This window comes from Eschrichtius robustus, chromosome 17, assembly GCF_028021215.1.
Source record: "Eschrichtius robustus isolate mEscRob2 chromosome 17, mEscRob2.pri, whole genome shotgun sequence".
NCBI lineage: Eukaryota > Metazoa > Chordata > Mammalia > Artiodactyla > Eschrichtiidae > Eschrichtius > Eschrichtius robustus.
Genome location: NC_090840.1, coordinates 68,073,690 through 68,098,045, shown reverse-complemented (window position 1 = coordinate 68,098,045; position 24,356 = coordinate 68,073,690). Strand labels below are relative to the sequence as shown.

Here is a 24,356-nt window from a genome sequence, read left to right as displayed (position 1 = left end):
ATTCTCTAGAAGTAATCAATAGCAGAATAACTGAGGCTGAAGAACGGATAAGTGACTGAGAAGATAAAATAGTGGAAATAACTACCACAGAGCAGAATAAAGAGAAAAGAATGAAAATAATTGAGGACAGTCTCAGAGACCTCTCAGACCAACATTCGAATTATAGGGGTCCCAGAAGAAGAAGAGAAAAAGAAAGGGACTGAGAAAATATTTGAAGAGACTATGGTTGAAAACTTCCCTAATATGGGAAAGAAAATAGTCAATCAAGTCCAGGAAGTGCAGAGTCCCATACAGGATAAATCCAAGGAGAAACACGCCAAGACACATATTAATCAAATTATCAAAAATTAAATGCAAAGAAAAAATATTAAAAGCAGCAAGTGAAAAGCAACAAATAACATACAAGGGAATCCTGATAAGGTTAACAGCTGATCTTTCAGCAGAAACTGCAAGCCAGAAGGGAGTGGCAGGACATATTTAAAGTGATGAAATGGAAAAACCTACAATCAAGATTACTCTACCCAGCAAGGATCTCATTCAGATTCGATGGAGAAATTAAAACCTTTACAGACAAGCAAAAGCTAAGAGAATTCAGCACCACCAAACCAGCTTTACAACAAATGCTAAAGGAACTTCTCTAGGCAGGACACGCAAGAGAAGGAAAAGACCTACAATAACAAACCCCAAACAATTAAGCAAATGGTAATAAGAATGTACATATTGATAATTACCTTAAATGTAAATGGATTAAATGCTCCAACCAAAAGACATAGACTGGCTGAATGGATACAAAAACAAGACCTATATATATGCTGTCTACAAGAGACCCACTTCTGACCTAGGGACACCTACAGACTGAAAGTGAGGGGATGGAAAAAGATATTCCATGCAAACGGAAATCAAAAGAAAGTTGGAGTAGCAATTCTCATATCAGACAAAATAGACTTTAAAATAAAGACTATTACAAGAGAAAAAGAAGGACACTATATAATGATCAAGGGATCAATCCAAGAAGATACAACAATTGTAAATATTTATGCACCCAACATAGGAGCACCTCAATACATAAGGCAAATGCTAACAACCATAAAAGGGGAAATCGACAGTAACGCAATCATAGTAGGGGACTTTAACACCCCACTTTCACCAATGGACATATCATCCAAAATGAAAAGAAATAAGGAAACACAAGCTTTAAATGATACATTAAACAAGATGGACTTAATTGATATTGACAGGACATTCCATCCAAAAACAACAGAATACACTTTCTTCTCAAGTGCTCATGGAACATTCTCCAGGATAGATCACATCTTGGGTCACAAATCAAGCCTCAGTAAGTTTAAGAAAATTGAAATCATATCAAGCATCTTTTCTCACCACAACGCTATGAGATTAGAAATCAATTACAGGGAAAAAAACGTAAGAAACACAAACACATGGAGGCTAAACAATATGTTACTAAATAACCAAGAGCTCACTGAAGAAATCAAAGAGGAAATAAAAAAATACCTAGAGACAAATGACAATGAAAACACAACGATCCAAAACCTATGGGATGCAGCAAAAGCAGTTCTAAGAGGGAAGTTTATAGCTATACAAGCCTACCTCAAGAAACAAGAAAAATCTCAAGTAAACAATCTAACCTTACACCTAAAGGAACTAGAGAAAGAAGAACAAACAAAACCCAAAGTTAGCAGAAGGAAAGAAATCATAAAGATCAGAGCAGAAATAAATGAAATAGAAACAAAGAAAACAATAGCAAAGGTCAATAAAACTAAAAGCTGGTTCTTTGAGAAGATAAACAAAATTGATAAACCATTAGCCAGACTCATCAAGAAAAAGAGGGAGAGGACTCAAATCAATAAAATTAGAAATGAAAAAGGAGAAGTTACAACAGACACCGCAGAAATACAAAGCATCCTAAGAGACTACTACAAGCAAGTCTATGCCAATAAAATGGACAACCTGGAAGAAATGGACAAATTCTTAGAAAGGTGTAACCTTCCAAGACTGAACCAGGAAGAAACAGAAAATATGAACAGACCAATCACAAGTAATGAAATTGAGATTGTGATTAAAAATCTTCCAACAAACAGAAGTCCAGTACCAGATGGCTTCACAGGTGTATTCTATCAAGCATTTAGAGAAAAGCCAGCACCAATCCTTCTCAACTCTTCAAAAATATAGCAGAGGGAGGAACACTCCCAAACTCATTATACGAGGCCACCATCACCCTGATACCAAAACCAGACAAAGATGTCACACAAAAAGAAAACTACAGGCCAATATCACTGATGAACATAGATGCAAAAATCCTCCACAAAATACTAGCGAACAGAATCCAACAGCACATTAAAAGGGTCATACACCAATGATCAAGTAGGATTTATCCCAGGAATTCAAGGATTCTTCAATATATGCAAATCAATCAATGTGATACACCATATTAACAAATTAAAGCATAAAACCCATATGATAATCTCAATGGATGCAGAAAAAGCTTTTGACAAAATTCAACACCGATTTATGATAAAAACCCTCCAGAAAGTAGGCATAGAGGGAACTTACCTCAACATAATAAAGGCCATATATGAAAAACCCACAGCCAACATCGTTCTCAATGGTGAAAAACTGAAAGCATTTCCACTAAGATCAGGAACAAGACAAGGTTGCCCACTCTCACTACTATTATTCAACATAGTTTTGGAAGTTTTAGCCACAGCAGTCAGAGAAGAAAAAGAAATAAAAGGAATCCAAATCAGGAAAGAAGAAGTAAAGCTGTCACTGTTTGCAGATGACATGATACTATACATAGAGAATCCTAAAGATGCTACCAGAAAACTACTAGAGCTAATCAATGAATTTGGTAAAGCAGCAGGATACAAAACTAATGTGCAGAAATCTCTTGCACTCCTATACACTAATGATGGAAAATCTGAAAGAGAAATTAAGGAAACACTCCCATTTACCACTGCAACAAAAAGAATAAAATACCAAGGAATAAATCTACCTAAGGAGACAAAAGACCTGTATGCAGAAAACTGTAAGACACTGATGACACAAATTAAAGATGATACAAACAGATTGAGAGATATACCATGTTATTGGACTGGAAGAATCAACATTGTGAAAATGACTATACTACCCAAAGCAATCTACAGTTTCAATGCAATCCCTATCAAACTACCAATGGCATTTTTCACAGAGCTAGAACAAAAAATTTCACAATCTATATGGAAACACAAAAGACCCTGAATAGCCAAAGCAATCTTGAGAAAGAAAAACGGAGCTGGAAGAATCAGACTCCCTGACTTCAGACTCCACTACAAAGCTACAGTAATCAAGACAGTATGGTACTGGCACAAAAACAGAAATATCAGCCAATGGAACAGGATAGAAAGCCCAGAGATAAACCCACACGCATACGGTCACCTTATCTTTGATAAAGGAGTCAAGAATATGCAATGGAGAAAAGACAGCCACGTCAACAAGTGGTGCTGGGACAACTGGACAGCTACATGTAAAAGAATGAAATTAGAACACTCCCTAACCCCATACACAAAAATAAACTTGAAATGGGTTAAAGACCTAAATGTAAGGCCAGACACTATAAAACTCTTAGAGGAAAACGTAGGCAGAACACTGTATGACATAAATCACAGCAAGATCCTTTTTGACCCACCTCCTAGAGAAAGAGAAATAAAAACAAAAATAAACAAATGGGACCTGATGAAACCTAAAAGCTTTTGCACAGCGAAGGAAACCATAAACAAGACGAAAAGACAGCCCTCAGAATGGGAGAAAATATTTTTAAACAAAGCAACTGACAAAGGATTAATGTCCAAAATTTACAAGCAGCTCATGCAGCTCAGAATCAGAAAACCCAAACAACCCAGTCCAAAAATGGGCAGAGGACCTAAATAGACATTTCTCCAAAGAAGATATACAGATTTCCAACAAACACATGAAAGTATGCTCAACATCAATAATCATTAGAGAAATGCAAATCAAAACTACAATGAGGTATCACCTCACACCAGTCAGAATGGCCATCATCAAAAAGTCTACAAACAATAAATGCTGGAGAGGGTGTGGAGAAAAGGGAACCCTCTTGCACTGTTGGTGGAAATGTAAATTGATACAGCCACTATGGAGAACAGTATGGAGGTTCCTTAAAAAACTAAAAATAGAACTACCATACGACCCAGTAATACCACTACTGGGCATATACCCTGAGAAAACCGTAATTCAAAAAGAGACATGTACCACAATGTTCACTGCAGCACTATTTACAATAGCCAGAACATGGAAGCAACCTAAGTGTCCATCGACAGATGAATGGCTAAAGAAGATGTGGCACATATATACAATGGAATATTACTCAGCCATAAAAAGAAACAAAATTGAGTTATTTATAGTGAGGTGGGTGGACCTAGAGTCTGTCATACAGAGTGAAGTATGTCAGAAAGAGAAAGACAAATACCGTATGCTAACACATACATATGCAATTTAAAAAAAAAAAAGGTTCTGAAGGGCCTAGGCACAGGACAGGAATAAAGACGCAGACGTAGGGAATGGACTTGAGGACACAGGGAGGGGGAAGGGTAAGCTGGGATGAAGTGAGAGAGTGGCATGGACATATATACACTACCAAGTGTAAAATTCGTAGGTAGTGGGAAGCAGCCACATAGCACAGGGAGATCAGCTTGGTTCTTTGTGACCACCTAGAGGGGTGGGATAGGGAGGGTGGGAGGGAGACCCAAGAGGCAGGGGATACGGGGATATATGTATACGTATAGCTGATTCACTTTGTTATACAGCAGAAACTAACACACCATTGTAAAGCAATTATACTCCAATAAAGATGTTAAAAAAAAAACACTCTTGAAAATCCCTTTAATCTCCCATAAAATGCAGTTCTCTTCCATGTCTCAAGAAGTCCAGCATTACTGTTCTTTTTCAAGCTTTAACACCAATACACAGATTGCTACTTCTTCAGCTGAGTCCCCTGGTTGTCTGCTTGCATTTGGAGGCTGTGTGCATGAGAAATGCATGCCCAGAAATGCATTCGGTGCAGCCAGATGATCCAAAGTACAAGAAACACAGGGGGTAGCTAAGTCTAACCCAGGAAACAATAGATTTCCTTTCTTGTCTCATGCTCTCACTGAGTCATACATATGCCCAGGAATGGAATGGGGGAGATGGGATTTTCCACATTATTTAAATTGTTCTCTCAATCATTTACTTAATTATCTTCCTTTTCGGTTGAGTGAGTATAGCTGAATTTGTCTATATAAAGTTAAAGTCACAATATTCAATTCCTCTGCATAGTCAACCGGATGCACAGTTCTTGGCCACTATGCCAACCTCACTCTACCATTGGCCAGGCACTGGGTGAGGAGATGGCAGAAAACCATGGTGAACATTAGGGTATAGTGGACCTTTTGGTTCCAGATCAGAAAATTGAGAGCAAATCACCAATTTGGGGCTTTTCACAGGTGTAGCAGGTGAATACAGTAGTTTCCATTTTGATAATTTCTCTCTCTCTGTTTTTCTCAACAGGCTGGTCCATTCAGGTCCAGGGAAAGGATCACCCCAGGCTGGTGTAGATCTGTCCTTTGCAACACGAACTGGTACCAGGCAGGGTATTGAAACGCACCTCTTCAGGGCTGAGATCAGCAGGGACCTCTCACATTGGACAAGGAGCATAGTACAGGGGTGCCATAACTCAGCTGAACTCACTACTGAAGTCACCACAGGTGAGCATTGCTGGCTTTGGTTTTGTGATGTCACATCCTTATGGAAAGAATGCACCCTCTACTCCACCACAGCCTCAAAATTGTTTCCATTACTGGCCATTTGGGGTACTTAAAATTCCAGAGACAAACTTAAATTCCAGAGGTAAATTTAAAATTCTTCTAAATTAAGGCACTGAATGCCCTACTAAAATGGAATCTAGGGGTTTGATTGTGAAAAGCCTTATCTCATCTTCATTCAGGAAAAGTGGGTAACTTAGATAGTCAGATGTCATTTCTACCATGGTAGACAGTGCAAATCTAGAACATTTCCATCATGGTAGAAAGCCCTGATGGTATCTGCTCTGGATGAACAGGATTTTCCCACAAGACCTCTAAGGTTGTAAAATAAATGAAATAGAAACCAAGAAAACAATACCAAAGATCAATGAAATTAAAAGCTGGTTCTTTGAAAAGATAAACAAAGTTGATCAACCTTTAGCCAGACTCATCAAGAAAAAAAGGGAGAGGACTCAAATCGATAAAATTAGAAATGAAAAAGGAGAAATTACAACTTACACCGCAGAAATACAAAGAATCACAAGAGACTACTACAAACAACTATATGCTAATAAAATGGAGAACCTGGAAGAAATGGACAAATTCTTAGAAAGGTACAACCTTCCAGGACTGAACCAAGAAGAAATAGAAAATATGAACAGACCAATCACAAGTAATGAAATTGAAACTGTGATTAAAAATCTTCCAACAAACAAAAGTCCAGGACCAGATGACTTCACGGTTAAATTCTATCAAACATTTAGAGAAGAGCTAACACCTATCCTCAAATTGAACACTCCCAAGCTCATTCTACAAGGCCACCATCACCCTGATACCAAAACCAGACAAAGATACTACAATAAAAGAAAATTACAGACCAATATCACTGTTGAACATAGACACAAATATCCTCAACAAAATACTAGCAAACAGAATCCAGCAACACATTAAAAGGATCATACACCATGATCAAATGGGATTTATCCCAGGGACGCAAGGATTCTTCAATATACGCAAATCAATCAATGCGATACACCATATTAACAAAATGAAGAATAAAAACCATATGATCATCTCAATAGATGGAGAAAAACTTCTGACAAAATTCAACACCCATTGATGATAAAAACTCTCCAGAAAGTGGGCATAGGGAGAACCTACCTCAATATATGGCCTCAAAGGCCATATATGACAAACCCATAGCAAACATCATTCTCAATGGTGAAGAACTGAAAGCATTTCGTCTGAGATCAGGAACAAGACAAGGATATCCATTCTCACCACTTTTATTCAACATAGCTTTGGAAGTCCTTGCCACAGCAATCAGAGAAGAAAAAGAAATAAAAGGAATACAAATTAGAAAAGAAGTAAAACTGTCACTGTTTGCAGATGACATGATGCTATACATAGAGAATCCTAAAGATGCCACCAGAAAACTACTAGAGCTAATCAATGAATTTGGAAAAGTTGCAGGATACAAGATTAATGCACAGAAATCTCTTGCATTCCTATACACTAACAAAGAAAGATCAGAAAGAGAAATTAAAGAAACACTCCCATTTACCATTGCAACAAAAAGAATAAAATACCTAGGAATAAACCTACCTAGGGAGACAAAAGACTTGTACTCAGAAAACTATAAGATACTAATGAAAGAAATCAAAGACAACACAAACAGATGGACAGATATACCATGTTCTTGGACTGGAAGAATCAACATTGTGAAAATGACTGTACTACCCAAAGCAATCTACAGATTCAGTGCAACCCCTATCAAACTACCAATGGCATTTTTCACAGAACTAGAACAAAAAAGTTCACAGTCTGTATGGAAACACAAAAGACCCTGAATAGCCAAAGCAATCTTGAGAAAGAAAAATGGAGCTGGAGGAATCGGACTCCCTGACTTCAGACTCTACTACAAAGCTACAGTAATCAAGACAGTATGGTACTGGCACAAAAACAGAAATATATATCAATGGAACAGGATAGAAAGCCAAGAGATAAACCCACACACCTATGGTCACCTAATGTATGACAAAGAAGTCAAGAATATGCAATGGAGAAAAGACAGCCACTTCAACAAGTGGTGCTGGGACAGCTGGACAGCTACATGTAAAAGAATGAAATTAGAACACTCCCTAACACCATACACAAAAATGAACTTGAAATGGTTTAAAGACCTAAATGTAAGTCCAGACACTATAAAACTCTTAGAGGAAAACATAGGCAGAACACTCTTTGACATAAATCGCAGCAAGATCTTTTTTGATCCACCTCCTAGAGTAATGAAAATAAAAACAAAAACAAACAAATGAGACCTAATTAAACTTAAAAGCTTTTGCACAGCAAAGGAAACTCTAACAAGATGAGACGACAACCCTAAGAATGGGAGAAAATATTTGCAAATGAAGCAACTGACAAGGGATTAATCGCCAATATATACAAACAGCTCATGCAGCTCAATATCAAAAAAACAAAGAACCCAATCAAAAAATGGGTGGCAGACCTAAATAGACTTTTCTCCAAAGAAGACATACAGATGGCCAAGAGGCACATGAAAAGATGCTCAACATCACTAATTATTAGAGAAATGCAAATCAAAACTACAATGACGTATCACCTCACACCAGTCAGAATGGCCATCATCAAAAAATCTACAAACAACAAATGCTGGAGAGGGTGTGGAGAAAAGGGAACCCTCTTGCACTGTTGGTAGGAATGCAAATTGATACAGCCACTATGGAGAACAGTATGGAGGTTCCTTAAAAAACTAATAATAGAACTACCACATGACCCAGCAATCCCATTCCTGGGCATATACCCAGAGAAAACTGTAATTCCAAAAGATATATGCACCCCAATGTTCATAGCAGCACTATTACAATAGCCAGGACATAGATGCAACCTAAATGTCCATCAACAGAGGAATGAATAAAGAAGATGTGGTACATATATACAATGGACTATTACTCAGCCATAAAAGGGAACAAAATTGTGCCATTTACAGAGACATGGATGGACCTAGAAACTGTCATACAGAGTGAAGTAAGTCAGAAAGAGAAAAATAAATATCGTATATTAATGCATGTATGTGGAATTTAGAAAAATGGTTCAGATGAACCTATTTGCAAAGCAGAAATAGAGACACAGACATAGAGAACAAACGTATGGACACCAAGTTCAGGGGTGGGATGGATTGGGAAATTGCGATTGACGTATGTACACCAGTGTGTATGAAATAGATGGCTGGTGAGGGCCTACTGTATAGCACAGGGCAGGGAGAAAGACGGTACAATCTGTTTGAAGGACGTATATTAACCTTAAAAATGCACTCCAATATACATGAGATGCAGACAAATACTGTTTGAGTCCACTTACACGAGGTACGTAGAATAGCCAAATTCATAGAGTCAGAAAGTACATCGGTAGATGCCAGGGGCTGGGAGGTGGGCGGGGGAGGGGGAATGGGGAGTTAGTGTTTAATGGGGACAGAGTTTCCGTTTAGGAAGGTGAAAAATTTGGGAGATGGATGATGGTGAGAGTTGCACAACAATGTGAATGTACTTAGTGCCACTGAACTGGTTAAATAGTTAAATATGGTTTAAATAGTATAAGGTTAAATATGATTAAAATAGTATGTTTTATATTATGTAACTTTTACCACAATAAAAAAAGTTCTTTTAAAAAGAATTAGTTAAGTGGAATATAAATCCTTTCTCCATCTCTGCTCTGAAGCAGAACTATTCCTCTATCCTCAACGAATATCTGTCTCTTGAGGTGCCTGAATTAGGTGTTTCACCCACGGAGGGATGCCATATAAAAACAAGACATTTTGTGTTTACTTTAGGTTAAAATAAATTAAGTTGGCCTTAAAAAAAAAAAAAAAAAGACCTCTTAGGTACAGTGTTTCCAAACTTTAGTCACACTGAAAACAACAACAACAAAAACAAAGTTTTTTAGTTGTACCCTCAGAAGCCTCCGATTGCTGATGCCCATCCCTAGAGACAGTGACGCAGCAGTTCTGGGGCGGGGCCTGGGAATTTGCATCTAGTACGATACCAGGCGGTGCTGAGGCTGCTGGTCCGTGGACCACTCTGTGTGCAGTACTGCACTAGGGTGCAACTTCCTCCAGCGCCCAGGAGGATTCTAAAAGATGGGACCCACGTCAACATGTAGTAGGGCTTCTCCACATTTCCTTTACTGGTGCGAACATGAGAAACCAGATGTTTTGTAGAATTTCTGCTGCAGCATCTCTGAGATAATCACTGTCTTTTAAAAATTATCCTGGGGGCTTCCCTGGTGGCGCAGTGGTTGAGAATCTGCCTGCCAATGCAGGGGACACGGGTTCGAGCCCTGGTCTGGGAAGATCCCACATGCTGAGGAGCGACTAGGCCCGTGAGCCACAATTACTGAGCCTGCGCGTCTGGAGCCTGTGCTCCGCAACAAGAGAGGCTGCGATAGTGAGAGGCCCGCGCACCACGGTGAAGAGTGGCCCCCACTTGCCACAACTAGAGAAAGCCCTCGCACAAAAACGAAGACCCAACACAGCCATAAATAAATAAATAAATAAATAAATAAAATTATCCTGAACCGAGTTAGTACCCCCCAATATTTTCCAACATTGTTGAAAATGTCTCTCGGAGTGTCACTGAAGTTTTTATTTTTGACGCCTATTCTGTATGGCACGAAAATCTAGAGTTTCAAACCTGAGAGTTGGAAAAGGCTCAAGTCACCTGAAAACTAAATTTAATGAAGTTATACGTGTAATTGCAGAGAAGTCCAGACTCCTTGCAACAACTTCTGGGGTGTTCTAGAAAAGAATGAAGATGGCCAAGGGGGTTTGGTTTAGTTTACATTCCACAAATTTCATAAAATCCTTCTCTCAGTAAGCTGAACTCTACTTTGACAGGAAAACAATGAGGCTGTTGATAGACCAGCCAAAGGAGAATAACAAAGAATTGTGTGGACTGAGCTAGCTGGGTGGTGGGAGAGAAGCAATTATGGAAATGGCCAGAGGTGCAGCCCAGTTTCAAATGGAAAGATGCCTGCAGAGAGTTGGGGGAAGGGGCTTATGTTTTAATCAGAGCTTCAATTAACTTGATAATGGGTTCAATTTATCCTGTGTAGATTAAGAACGTCTTCAGATAACTGATTACATTATATAAAGGCCACAAATACCACTTTAGGTCAATTAAAATTAAAAGTAACCACAGTCAATTAATTCAAACCATCCAGTGGCACAGCTTTCAAATTCAAACATAGAGGAAGGGGGAAAAAACATGTTTAGAGCTCAGGGGCCCACATATTCTGCAGATGTTAGAAGTGAAAAGTTTCAAAAATGAGGATTCGAGATGGGAAGTCATAACTACATCTGTGCCGTGTCTATGTTATGTTTTGGTCATCCTTGAACTGGACGTGTGGCAGAGGTCTAGGGCCCTTCTGAGAGGATAACTTAAGACTTGTCAAGGGGTTCCTCCCAGGACTCATAGACCTATTAGAGAATGCACCTTTGGAAAATATCAACCCTTTGTTACAAGTTGAAAGATGGCTGCGGTCAGTCGAAGGAAGGGGTATATGTTTTAACCAATTCAAAGCCACCTCATTCTGTGAGCAGGTAGACACTCTGTTTCTTCCCCCAAACTCTGAGGGGCTCCCCCCACCCCAGTTATTACTCTGAGAGCCTCTTTGCCAAGATCCCTCCCCACATGCCTCCATATCCTGAGCACCAGAGTGTGAGAAGGCTGTACAAGACAGACTGGAAGGAAAGAACTTGAATTTTGAAATCTAAACCACTGGGTTGTGACATGTTCACCTCTCTGAGCTTTGCTTTTATCACCTATAATATTAAGCTAAGGTCCTGCTTCCAAAGTGTGCTGAGGTGAAATTCAGTTTGGTTTATAAAGCTGAGCTGAGCTAAAGGTGGTAGAGAGTAATCAATACTGCCTATGTCCTCATATCCCCAAAGAGCTTTCAGATGTATATGAAGGCCAGAGCCAATTGACTTGCCAGGGCCTGTTAAATGTGGTGTTTTGCGAGGCAACAAAATCCAATCTGATACTTTTGCTTTTTTTTTTTGGCCGAGCGGCTTGTGAGATTTTACTTCCCCGACCAGGGATCGAACTGGGGGCCAGCAGTGAAAGTGCCAAGTCCTAACCACTGGACCGCCAGGGAATTCCCTCCAGAACTTTTTGATGAAGGGTTTTAAACACTCACAAGTCTTCCTAATGGGAACTTGGAATCAGGTGGCAGTCCCCGTCCAGCTCATAATCTGAGAGCACTGGTCTCTTTTCCTAAACGCAAGGCGGACCACAGATAAATGCTGGCACCTAACCTGATCAAAAGGTTTTACTTTTGTTCCATCGGATCAGCGGGCACCTTGTGGACAGCAGCTGAGGTTCCTGAATACCACACTGGACAGAGGGAGGAAACAGCATCCTTCACCGAAGGTGCCACGTCTGACACCGATCTGCAACAGCAGCTTTTCCAGGACCCAAGACCATCAGATCATCAGGGAAACGCAAAAAGCACTTCTTTCTGTTTATAACATGAGCTTTATTCAACTTTTTTAAAGTTAAAAATCAGGTTATTTTTTCACTACTCACTCCCGACTTCTTACATGTGTTTTTGTTAACTTGGGTGATGTCACTGGGGGATTGCTTGCTTCTTTCACCAGGTGGTAGACATGGCATTGATTGATCGATCGATCGATTGATTGATTGTGTGTGTGTTGATGATGATCAGAGGTAGCTTACTCTAAATCAAATGTCAGTTTTTTCCAGCTTGATACAAGGCCATTGGAACACCCGTCTCCCTACATACATGTTGTCAGATGGTCATACAAGGGCTAGAGCCCAGACAAAATTCAGTAAATCCCAGCAAAAGGAATTTCTTTCAGTTTATTTCCCTTAGTTTCACAGGGCAAGTTAAATTACAATATCACAATCAATCTAAGGAGAATATTTTCATGCATGATTATTAATTTTTAACCTTAGAAAGAAGTTGGTGGCTGGGCCCTGGGTTTGGGGAGACTAGAAGCTTAAGTGCCTGGGGAAATGGATAGACTTCCATTGTTCATACTTCTGTCTCCATCTGTCTCTCTCAGCTTGCACCTATAAAAACCAGGAGTGCCAGTTGACGATACATTATGAGAATGGATTTTCTATTACCACCGAACCACAGGAGGGTGTCTTTCCCAAGACAATCATACAGGCTCCTTATGAAAAGCTGAAGATGTCTTCAGATGATGGAATCAGGATGCTGTATTTAGATTTTGGAGGCAAAGATGGAGAGCTTGTAAGTGCACTTTTCTTTAGACAGTGTGGTTTCGTATATTTTGTCTTGCAATACATCCATTATGGCCTGCAAACATAATGCTGCCTGTATTTATTTAGCATTTGACTATTTACAAAGTACTTATAGATTCATGTCTTAATTGAACCTTGAAAAACAGTGAGGGGATCCAATTTTTTCACAGTTCTTTACTTTGGTCTCATTTTCCATGGGAATATTACAGAAATACTTGAATCAAAGGAAAGGATCCTTTACGAAGTCAGCATTAAATTCTTTTCAAAGAGGGTCCCACCAGCTTGAAGATATACCATTCATTGTTTAAAAGTACAAAGCATCTGATCTAACCTGGGCATTGTGCTAGGTGTCAGGGATGTAGGGATGTAAAACACCAGTCCTGGCAATCTGGGAGGTCTCAAAGGAGCAGAGAGCATGGAGAGCACAGAAGGGGTGGGGTGGGAAGGGCCAGAGTGGAGGGGGCCGTGAGGAAACCCAGCAAAACTGGTCAACTCTACCTGAGTGGAGAGACGGCCAGACAAGGACCCAGAAGTTTTGAGCTCATATCAAAAAGTGTCCAACAAAATCAACAAGTTTGTCAGTTAACATAACATTTATTCTTCTCATATCATTGCAAATTGCCCATGTATTTAAAATCATGATTTCCTGTGATCGTTACTGCCTACCATAGTGAAAAAATATGTTACTCTAGTTCCACCGAAGGGTGAAAGTTGCACATTCTTCTACTTTCTAGCAAGTATAGTTCTCTAGAAGACATAGCATCTCATTTAAGCTGTGGAATGTAGAACTTCAAACAGGACCTTGATTTGGAACAACTAGTTTCTGTCTAGGTCCTTCCTAGTCAACAAATATCTATTGACTCACACTTGATAACGGGGACAGTGGATATATAAAATGTAGAGATAAACCTCAATTTTAAAGATCTAGTCATTTTAACTCAGCTACTAGCCTTGCACAATTCTCCCTCTCCCTACTCCCGTCTCTCTGAAGGAAAGGGCCAGGGCCACACTTGAAAGAGCATAGGAGCCTGAAATCTCAAAGTTTCAGCACCACTGTCCTAGATCATGCAGTACTACTGGCCCCAGTGCAGTACCAGGTTTCTTCCTACAGGTGTCACAGGAGTCATGATGAAGTCAGTGCCCCGTGGCTGACAGGTGATCTGAACTCACTTTCTGAGAACAATTTCCAGCCAGTCATTTTTCTAACCTTTAAAATGGATCCACAGAATTTTATAGAATTTTGTTGTTTATTTGTGTGTTCAATCAGTAAATTCAGCCTGAAGCACCAGTTTGGAAAGAAGAGAAAGTTTTGCTGAGGACGCTTCTGGTTCAGTTGCTGCTCTATCCATCACCCAGCTGCGCACTTTTTCCTAAGGGTGACTACTCCCTAGTAGCAGGGAAAAGAACAAGAAGCAGTCTCCTGTTTTATCCATGGCTTGAAAATTCAAGGCTATTTTTGCCCATGAGGAAAAAATCACTTATGTCTAAATTTCAGCCTTTCTGCCTGTAATTACGACCTGACTTGAAAGACTTAGGAAGGACTGATTTTTTGCTGCCAATATATTAGGCTGATAAGCTCAAGTTCAGACACAGCTCCCCCAGGGTCTAGCTACGCAACCCCCAGAGGCAGGTGCCAGGGAGGAGGAAAGGAGCAGAGGTGAGTTGTACAAAACGCAATAAATTGAGGGTCAGGAGACCCTTGCTCTCTTTCTGAGTGTGGAACTAACTCACCAGTTGTCTTGCGCAAGTCCTTTTATTTCTTTGGATCTAAGTCTTTATCCATAAAATACAGTGACTGAAGTAGATGATAATCTTTAAGGTTACTTCTAAAAGTTGCATTCTGTGTTCGTGAAATAGAATATGGTGATTAAGCCCAGACTCTGGCATTAGATAGACCTGCATTTGAGTCCATGCTTTCTCTTTACTGCAAGATCTATGATCTCAGAAAGTTTTATAACTTCTCCAAATCTTAGTTTCCCATATAAAACATAGAGATAGTAACGATAGCTACCTCATAGGGATTTTGCGAAAATTAAATAAGATAGTATGTAGAAAATATTTAACACAGCACCTGGTTCATGCTAAGTACAACTTAACTTTGCTGGGTGTTATTTTATGATCAGGTGGTTATTTCCCTGCAGTGTCATCATCAGAACAGAACTGGGGACAGTGGATGAGAATTGGGAGCAACACGCTCAATGCTCCTGAATTAGGTCAGGTGATAAAAATTCAGTCTGTTAGGCTCTGACCACGTGCCAGCCCAGTAGGAACACACGGAGAAAGAGAAAACTTTAGAGGGGGTCTTAACAGACAAGTGATGTACGTGATTACAACAGTCCAAGAGTGTAGGACAGTGAGGACACAGCTGCTTCAAAACCTGGGTTCTGCATTTTATGGTTTATAAGGAATTTTCACATACAGTATCTCATTTTAATACTCTACCAGCTGTGAGTTAGATAGGCCTGGGAAAAATTTTCAGTGACTTGTCCAAGATTATGTACACATCTAAAAAGTGTTAGAACCAGGACTCAAACCTATGATGTGAAATTTAGTGCTGCTTCATACTGTACCTAATCCAACATAAATAATATCACTATCGTGATACCCAAAATAAATGGTTTAGACAGTCAAGAAGGGCAACACTGATATTTATGCTACGGGTATGTATAAATTTCACAGAACTTATTTTGGAAAAAAAGATATATGAGATGTAAGGAATAAGTTCAAAGAGTTATTTTTTTATCTCACTGGGGGGGCAAGGATTTAAAAACACAATTGCTCCAGTTAACACTTGCAAGCAGGAAGTGCACAGATCTGTTTGATGTGTAAATCACTATTTTGTATCAAGCATTGGTTTAAAATCTTTCATGTTCTCTTCTTTTTGAATTTCAGCAACTGGACCTTCATTCCTGCCCCAAGCCGATTGTTTTCATCATTCATTCCTTCCTGTCAGCTAAGATTACAAGGCTGGGGTTGGTGGCCTGAACAGAGGAGCGAATTGCCTTTGAGAAAAGGAGGGCTGCGATGCCACGGAAAAGTGTCCTTTCAGACACCATTTGCAGTGATGCACCAGATGTAGCATGCCACTGTCAGCTTTAGATCCCAAGAGTCCTGTGTAATAGTCCCAGACTCTGTCAATTTCAGCAACTATAAAGGGTACCTTCAGAAAAATTCCACAAGGACTATCAGAATAAAACTGTCTTTTTAGAACAGTAAAAGGGTAAAGAGGTGAGGCTGATTGGAAATACACAGCATAGCTTTTAAATAATGACAGTCAAGGACATGAACATTAGAACAGCATGTGCAGATCTTAATCATACCAGTTTCTAGGCAACTGGTTCACCCAGGTAAGCAAGGGCTGTATAGATGAGAAATGGACATTTTTCACCTCTCCCCTCCCCACCCCAGTAATAAGGACCCCTTGTTTTATTGTGCTTTATTTCCTATTTCTAATTGAGTTGACTTTCGCTGGTAAGGAAAGAAAAGTACTTCAAATGGAAACCCACCTTTTATTTAAGTGTGAAACAGCTGTTACTTTTTCTTAATGAATTATCTTTCAGTGATGTAGAATGATTCTGAAGTGTTCTTATTAGCTTATGATGAGTGGGAATTAAATAAAGCATCAGATACTGATCTGAGCTGTAAGCTGGTGGATTCTGAGCCAAAGTAGACTGCTTAAATTGCAAAGCTTTGCTGAAGAGTGGTGTGCGTGAAAGATGATTAATTCTGGGACTACACTCATACCCAAGGTCTGCTATCTTAGAGCCATGACTTATAGCTTTATTTATAAAAGCAAATTATGGATTTTTTTAAAAGATCGCCATATATATATATATATATATATATATATATATATATATAAAATAATTCATGTGGGGTTAACTAATTTTCCCCATTTTGTGGTTTTCAGTGGAAGTACTGAGCAATTTATTGGCCCTTGTTTCTGCCTGTGCTTCTATGCATGCATTTTCAAGCAAGTAATAGAGCAGCCTTATATGATTCTGGTTAATGCTGGGTTTTACATAGAGAGCCGATGTTATAATCAAACCCATCAATAGCATCCACAGCTCTTTTGGAATTCCAGGGAAATAATATAATGACCTGATATTTTTCTACAGGAATATTTTCAGACATCGTATAGCATATTACTGATTTAACACTTTTGCTTTTATCTTTCAAAACAAATTCACTGAAAACACACCTATTATTTGATTTTAAAGTCACTTTCCTCAAATCTTGAAAATTAGCTCTAGAATTTCTGTATTTGTAACCGTTCTCTCCCCTATAGTTTTACATAGACAAATGTTCCAGGTTAGGTTTGTGTGTTATTTTTCAGAACCGTACTTTAGCAAATACCTATGCGAAGAGCTTTAAAAAGTAAAACTGTTTTAAAAGAATGTGATTTTGTTCACGCAGATACATGTGTTTCTTGAGTTTTACTTTAGATCAGCATTTTATTTTAGATCAGTGTTTCCCCAAAGTAATACAAGTAACATGTAATACAAGTTCCAAGGGGCATTGATTGACTGGTGTTTTGTCGGGGGGGGAATTAAAGGGGTTGGTCATCAAAAATGTTTGTTCGATACTGAGTTAAAAAATGTTAAAGAGATTTCATGATGGCAGGCCTCCTCAAAGACTTTATTGCACATTGCGATTCTGCAAGGGGGGCATCCTGTGTGCCATTACTAACACTTACCTACAGAACTCCTCTCTAAAGGAGCATCTTGTGAAGCTAGTGTTAAAACACACACACACACAAAACAAAACAAACCAAAAAAAAACATTTTGGAAAACACAGCTTTAGGACACTGATTTTGTTTTGTTTTGTTTTGTTTCCTATTTTAAAATGCTAAAGAGTGAAGTCCCAGCCTGAACATTGTAGGAAAGCTTTGACGAATTGTAAATTGTAACGTACTCCTCTTTCATTATATATTTTCAAAATCACTGGAATGTTGTTATACAAGAGAATTATACTTGTGTATTGTAAATAACATATTAAAATACATATATTAATGCCAATAGCTTAATTCAACAATGTGTAATCTAAGGTGCTCAGTACTACATGAAGTGTGAGTTAATTACTCATAATTTAGTTGCAGAGATCCTATTATATATTTATAGACAAAATCATCATAATTACAAATATTATTTCTTCATCACTTGAGTTTTGGACTGATTAATATCTGGATGCGGGTCAACAGAAACTACATTCTCTGTGTTTATAAAAGTTTAATTTAAATATTTATATTTTAGAAAAATATATTTGAATAAAATTAATGCATTTTCTGAATTAAAATGTGTTATTAGCAAGAAATAGAAAATTTTACTAAGAGAATTGTGTATATAAATCATTTTTCTTCCTCAAAGTTAAATTGTATCATATCAGAGTGGCTATGATGAATCAATTTAAATACTCCTTTTTTTCTCATTCTGAATTCAACAGGTTATAGCTTTACACTGCAGATTTAATCTTGTTGATGTGTGTTATGAATGTTGTGAATAACACAAACTCATACATCTGGATCGTGCGTGGGTACGGTTAGCAAATCAACTGAGTGATTTTGGGGGGTTTGTTTTTGTCCAGTTCCCTCTGTGCTCAATCTGTTTCTTATTTGAATTGATGAATTATTAAACTCACAATGTCTGTCCTTTTAGGGGCAAACCAACACCAGTGAATGATGTCTTAATCTATATTTTGTGGGAAGCTGCCCATTTGTTAGATGTGATTAGGTGAGCCCTTTGGTGTGGTGACATATCTTTAAACCATCCCATTGGAATTTAAAGAAAGCCAACAGGAAGATTGATACCAATTTTTTTTTCTGACTTGAATTACGTAGGAGGAACAAAACTATAAACCTATTTAAAAAAACACTCAGGCAGAGACATTTAATTAATTCTATCAATTGATGCATTAAAATGCTGACAAATGCATGTTTCTTTATCCAAATGCTTGTTGACCCTGCTTGGTTGAGGTCAGAAGGAGGTCTTAATGGGCAGAAGGATTCTTCTAAAATTAATGAGCAGGGCCTTTCTGGCCCCTGTTACAAATACTGGATACTCTATCTTGAGGGGACTGGAGTAGACTGGGGTAAGGGAGTAATTTTTGAATGTACCATTTAAAAAAAAAGTTAAAAAAAAATGTGCCTATGTTTATAGCACTATGGATATCATGTAAAATTGATATATGAATTAAATAAATATTCATCTCTGAATATGGTGGGCTGGCTGGTGGTTTCCTAATAGCCACAGAGGGATATGGGAGTGTAAAGACACATCCTGTTAGTCTCTTCCTCCAAGACTGGCCTTGAAAGGTGCTAGTGGATGGAGGTGGGGGGATGACGCCACTAGCAATTTTTTTGTGTGTTTTTGTGTGTATAGTTCCAGGATGGGTCTTCACCTGGGGCTTAGGGCTTTCAACTCTCATTTTAACTAAATTTTCATGGGATTTTACCTGTACACCAAGCTCCAAATACTCAAATTCTCTGTAGAACTTGGTTCGTGTCTAAGTTACTTGTAATAAATGTAACAGGCTGGGGTTGAGAAGTCTTTTACTATTTGAAAATTTAGTAGTATTGAGATTTAGAACTGTAGAATCTGTTTTGAAGAGACATTAGAGGTCATCAAGCACATTATTGCTCAAAGTTTACCTATAATTTTAGCAATACTACCTTAGTATTGATATTTTAGGATATGGAATTTGCTAGTAATATAGCAACATGGTGTATACATATAAAAGCGAATGTACACCAATTATAATTTTTGGAAAAATCTGTACCACCACCACATACACTATAATCCAAGTACTACGTTTTGAGAAACATTGACCTTGTAGCATATGCCACTAAATTCAGGAGTCTTTTCCTGAACATCCCTTGCACTTGTTCATTCCACCTGAAATTGAAAATTTTCAGCTATGGGGAGGGGGCTCCTTATCTCCTGAGGCCGGCCATCCCCTTGCCGGATGGCTAGAGTTGCTAGAAAGTTCTTACACTCGTAGAGCCAAAACTTAATGTCTGTGTCAATTTTAGTCATCACCCTGTTCTACTCTAGAAAACACTGAAAGTCCAATCTCTTTTCCACGTGAGTGTCCTGTATAAAAGACAAATCAAGGCTGGGGGCTCCTAGGTAATATAAAATGATCTGAAAATGGCTTTAAATAGGATATTTAAACTTCCTCGTTTTTATCTTTAAGGAACCAATTGGCCAAGATTAAAGCTTCCACAATACTTAGTGGTGGGAAGTGATGGGAAAACAGGCATTTATACACCCATTAGTAGGTATACATTTGGCAATAATTTGGAGGGCAATTTTGCAATATCTATAAAAATTTACAAATACATGTACCTTTTGACTTATGGGAATTTGTCCTACAGATATATTACAGAAGTGCACAAAGACTAATGTATAAAGATCATCTTTGCAGCAACATTCGTAACAAGAAGCTGAAAAGGTCAACGTGACCGTCGATAGAGCTAAATAAATCATGGCTCACCAATGCATCAGAATAGTCCGCAACTGTTACAAAGAATGGTCCATCTAATATGGACAAAATTTCTAAATGCAAGTTCTGCAAAATGCAGATATAGATACGTAGATATATAGCCCATTTGTTCTTTAAAAAGAAGTGGTTCTCAAGAAGAATGGTACTGCGGGGCATTTGGAAGTCTGTGCTAGTGTTGTCACAATGATGGGGCCGGGGCGGGGGAAGGGGTGCAGGAGTATGACGCTATCAGTTTGCTGAACAAGAGCCAGGGTTGTTTAGAGTCCCTGCAATGTGACGACAGTGCTCACATCCAATAGAACCATTTCCCACACAATTTTTGTGCCCTCTGAGTTAGGTAAAAAAACGCATATAATGATCTGACCCTAGACCCGACTACATTTTACAAATGAAAACATTTTTTGACTGATTCAATATATTCTGAATTTTCTAGGTATACAACTATCATGCATATGGAAGAAAGGTTGTGTTTTTGTTTTGCTCAGGGCATTTTATAAAACACTTTATTAAAAACAAGCCACTGGTAGCGAGTGTGTTTGTGGTACTTGAGTCAAACACATGACGGCTATTATATGTGCCTCATTCATGCTGAATCCAACTAAAAGTCAAATATTCGACTACTTCATTTTGTCTTTCAGTGTAGTAGTACCCCGGCTTCTCCATATTGAAATGCATATTATTTTATTATCACTAATCTTTTCCAAAACTTCTTTACAATTAGAGGATATCAATTTAAAAAAAAATTCTGAGTGCATGTAGGTTAGATTACTCTACTAGGCACATCCTGTGTATCTCAGATTCCCTCAGTGCAATTGTCTGGTCTCCCAGACTTTTCCACTGCTTATTCAACTTCAGGCATCACCACAGACAGCTCTGCTCAACATAAGTGTTTCTGCCACTTAGAGCCAATCCAATGCTTGCCTGGAAACGCTGCTTCCCCTGACCTCTCCCCTGGGCTGCTGCCAGGCAGCCAGGCTAAGGAGAGACATACTTGCATTTCTGGGTTCTGTCATCAATGCCAGACTTGGATGAAAAGCCACTCTGTAGGGCACAGGAACCGGTGCCCTGAGCAGCTGCTAAAGGTGATGACCTGAGCAACCCTGATCTGTAGGCGATTTATTGAAACCTTTGTGGAGCCAAACGGGAGATAATCATAGGAAGGAGCTGAGCAGATAATCTTCCTCTGCCTCCTTCCTGTGGACCCTCCATGCACCATATATCCTGAGAGGTACCCCATGTGACTGCACACCTGCTGGGTGGCTGGCTGTGTCTCTCTGGGCTTCATGAAGCAGCAGCCAGTGTCATCATGCATTACCTGCCTTGCTTCCCTGCCTTCGCTGCCTTTTGCCCCCTTCTTGTCTTCACTCTCAGTGAAGGCCTTGGAATTGGGCCTCCTAAATAAAGCATCAGCACCTAATCCTTGCCTCATGTTTCATTTTCTAGGGAACTTGGCCTAAGACCAGTATTTATGAATTTCACCTGATGATAGCAAAGGGGACATTAAAAGGGGTGTTGGGTCTGCTCGGTTGAGGAGCAATGGACGTGTGTATAATATGCTTGTACTTGTATAAAAATGTCCACAAGGATACATTTTTTAAAAAAGGCCTCTTACTAGTTACTGCTGAGAAATGGGGCCAGGGATCATATGACCGTAATACCCACTATATTACATGAACTTCTTAAATGTGCATTTAAAAATCCTCTTTTAAAAAAGGTTTTCTTTTTATGGGTAAGTAATGTTCTGATAGTAGTGAAAAATATTTTTAACTTGTTTATAAAATCTTGACTAATAGACCTATTTGAATATAGGACCGGAAATTGATTATCATCTCACCCAGTCCTCTAAATTACACTAAACTGGATTTCACTAGGGGAAGCAAGTCTAATACCTCATTAAAATAACTAAACCATGTCCAAGTAAGGTATGGAAACACATTTGTCTGATAACAGAAAAGCAGTAGGAACCTGTATTTTGGCCTTTTATCCTCCATTGGTTTTTTTCCTTCGACATAAAAAAGGCCGTTTATTGCAAGAGTATAAGGCGACACTGAGAACATTGCTCAGACAGTGTCACAGCAAAAAGAGTAGGGCAGAGGTGGAGGACGGTGAAAACTAAGGATGCCCAGTGGGCACAAGAGAAGTGGGAGCTGATGCACACGCAGCCCATTCCCCAAGGCACAGGCGTCACACGGGCAAGGCCTCTAACCCTGACTCTAGTCTCAGGCAGAGCCCATCCTGCTCTCACACTTGGCCTGATGGCTGTGATTCTGCCTTAGCTTGGAGCAGCGCCTGGGAATGTTGAAAAATAACTTTGTTCTTTTCGAGAAATAAAGCCAGTTATATTTTCAGCAACTTTCAACTGTAATTCTTTGGATGAATATAGTCTATTTCTTCCCAAGAACTCAAAGGAAAGTCCAGGAAAGACCTTCACAACACCTCATTAATTGCAGTGTCTCTGCTTTGTAATTTTCACCTGCACAAGGGGTGAAGGAAATGCTTCCTCTGCAAGTTTTCTGGGTCTCCCAAGAAAGGCAAATCCAGTCCAAAAAGAAGCTATTTCTTTCTTCTTCAAGTCAGGCCTTCGAACTAAGGCCTTAATCAATGAAGTTTCTGCAACTTTCCTTCTTGCACCTGGCCTCTCAATGAATTCTTCAACGTGAACAGAACCTAATGTTTACACAGAACAAACCACCTCACAACCTAGTGGCTTAGAACACAGTGGCATATTGTCTCACTAGTCTGTGGGTTGCCTGGGCTCACTCACAGAATATGGCTGTATGTAGCTGGAGCATTCTGTTGGACTGGAAGGTCCAAGATGCCTCACTCACTGTCTTGCAGCCGGTCTGGCTGTCTGCTGGGTCACCTCAGTTCTCTTCCATATGGCCTCTCAACATCTAGTAGGCTAGACCAGTTCCCTGACGTGCCTACCTTACATTCAGGCAAGGTTCTACAAGAGCAAACCGGAAGCTGCAAGATGGTCAAAGCCTAGGTTCTAGCTCACACCATGTCATTTATACCATAGTCTACCAGTCAAAGCAAGTCACACTGCCAGCCCAGATGCAAGGACGAGGGAGATAGACTCCATCATTTGATGGGAGGAGCTCAAAGCTTTGTGGCCGTGTTAAACCTACTGCATTCCACTCTCTGGCCACAATTATTTTCATTTCTCTTACATACAAAATATGCTCATTTCCTCCCAATATGGGAGAAAGTCCAATATTTCATGATTTTCATCAGTCCAGACAGGGATGAGACTCAGGGTGTGGCTTTTAAAAATCCAGAATATTGTGACCTAAGAAACCTAAGTTAACTGCCATCCCTACGTCCAACATACAATGGTGAGGCAGGGACAGGGTAACTGCAGCAGACACTTCCTTTGTTAAGGGACTAATCACTAGCTCATAGTAATTCTGAAATCCAGCTGGGCACATGTCACCACTTATCCCTTGCTGGGGCAGGGTGTGTGAAGCAGGGTTCATTTCTGCTACCTGGGAGTGGTACTCTAATCCATTACTCTTGGCTCTGCCCTTTGGCCTCTTGGCTTTGACTTTCTGAAAAGTCTTTCTTTTCCATAAAAAAAATAGTCCATGTTTGCAACTGAACAGTTTTCTCACCCTGCTTCATGCCCACTGAAATTTGGTGGCTCAGAAGTCTCTTTTCATTTTGATACAAGTTCCTTAAAATTTTATGGACTTTCTGTTGCCAAGAAAATTCAATGGAGAAAGAACTGTCTTTTCAACAGATTATGCT

General features: G+C 39.2%; 2 protein-coding genes across 2 annotated transcripts in view; one reads left to right on the top strand and one right to left on the bottom strand.

Annotated features, from left to right (window-relative positions):
• SNTB1 (syntrophin beta 1) overlaps positions 1–16,920 on the top strand; it is a 240,246-nt gene extending 223,326 nt beyond the window's left edge. Inside the window, exons 6-8 of the mRNA XM_068525839.1 lie at positions 5,566–5,762; positions 12,904–13,094; positions 15,998–16,920. Coding sequence (XP_068381940.1) covers positions 5,566–5,762; positions 12,904–13,094; positions 15,998–16,090 — 481 coding nt within the window. The 3' untranslated portion in view covers positions 16,091–16,920. The remainder of the gene's footprint in view (positions 1–5,565; positions 5,763–12,903; positions 13,095–15,997) is intronic.
• MTBP (MDM2 binding protein) overlaps positions 12,932–24,356 on the bottom strand; it is an 80,914-nt gene continuing 69,489 nt past the window's right edge. Inside the window, exon 22 of the mRNA XM_068525836.1 lies at positions 12,932–13,058. Within this exon, the coding sequence (XP_068381937.1) occupies positions 13,038–13,058 (21 nt within the window). The 3' untranslated portion in view covers positions 12,932–13,037. The remainder of the gene's footprint in view (positions 13,059–24,356) is intronic.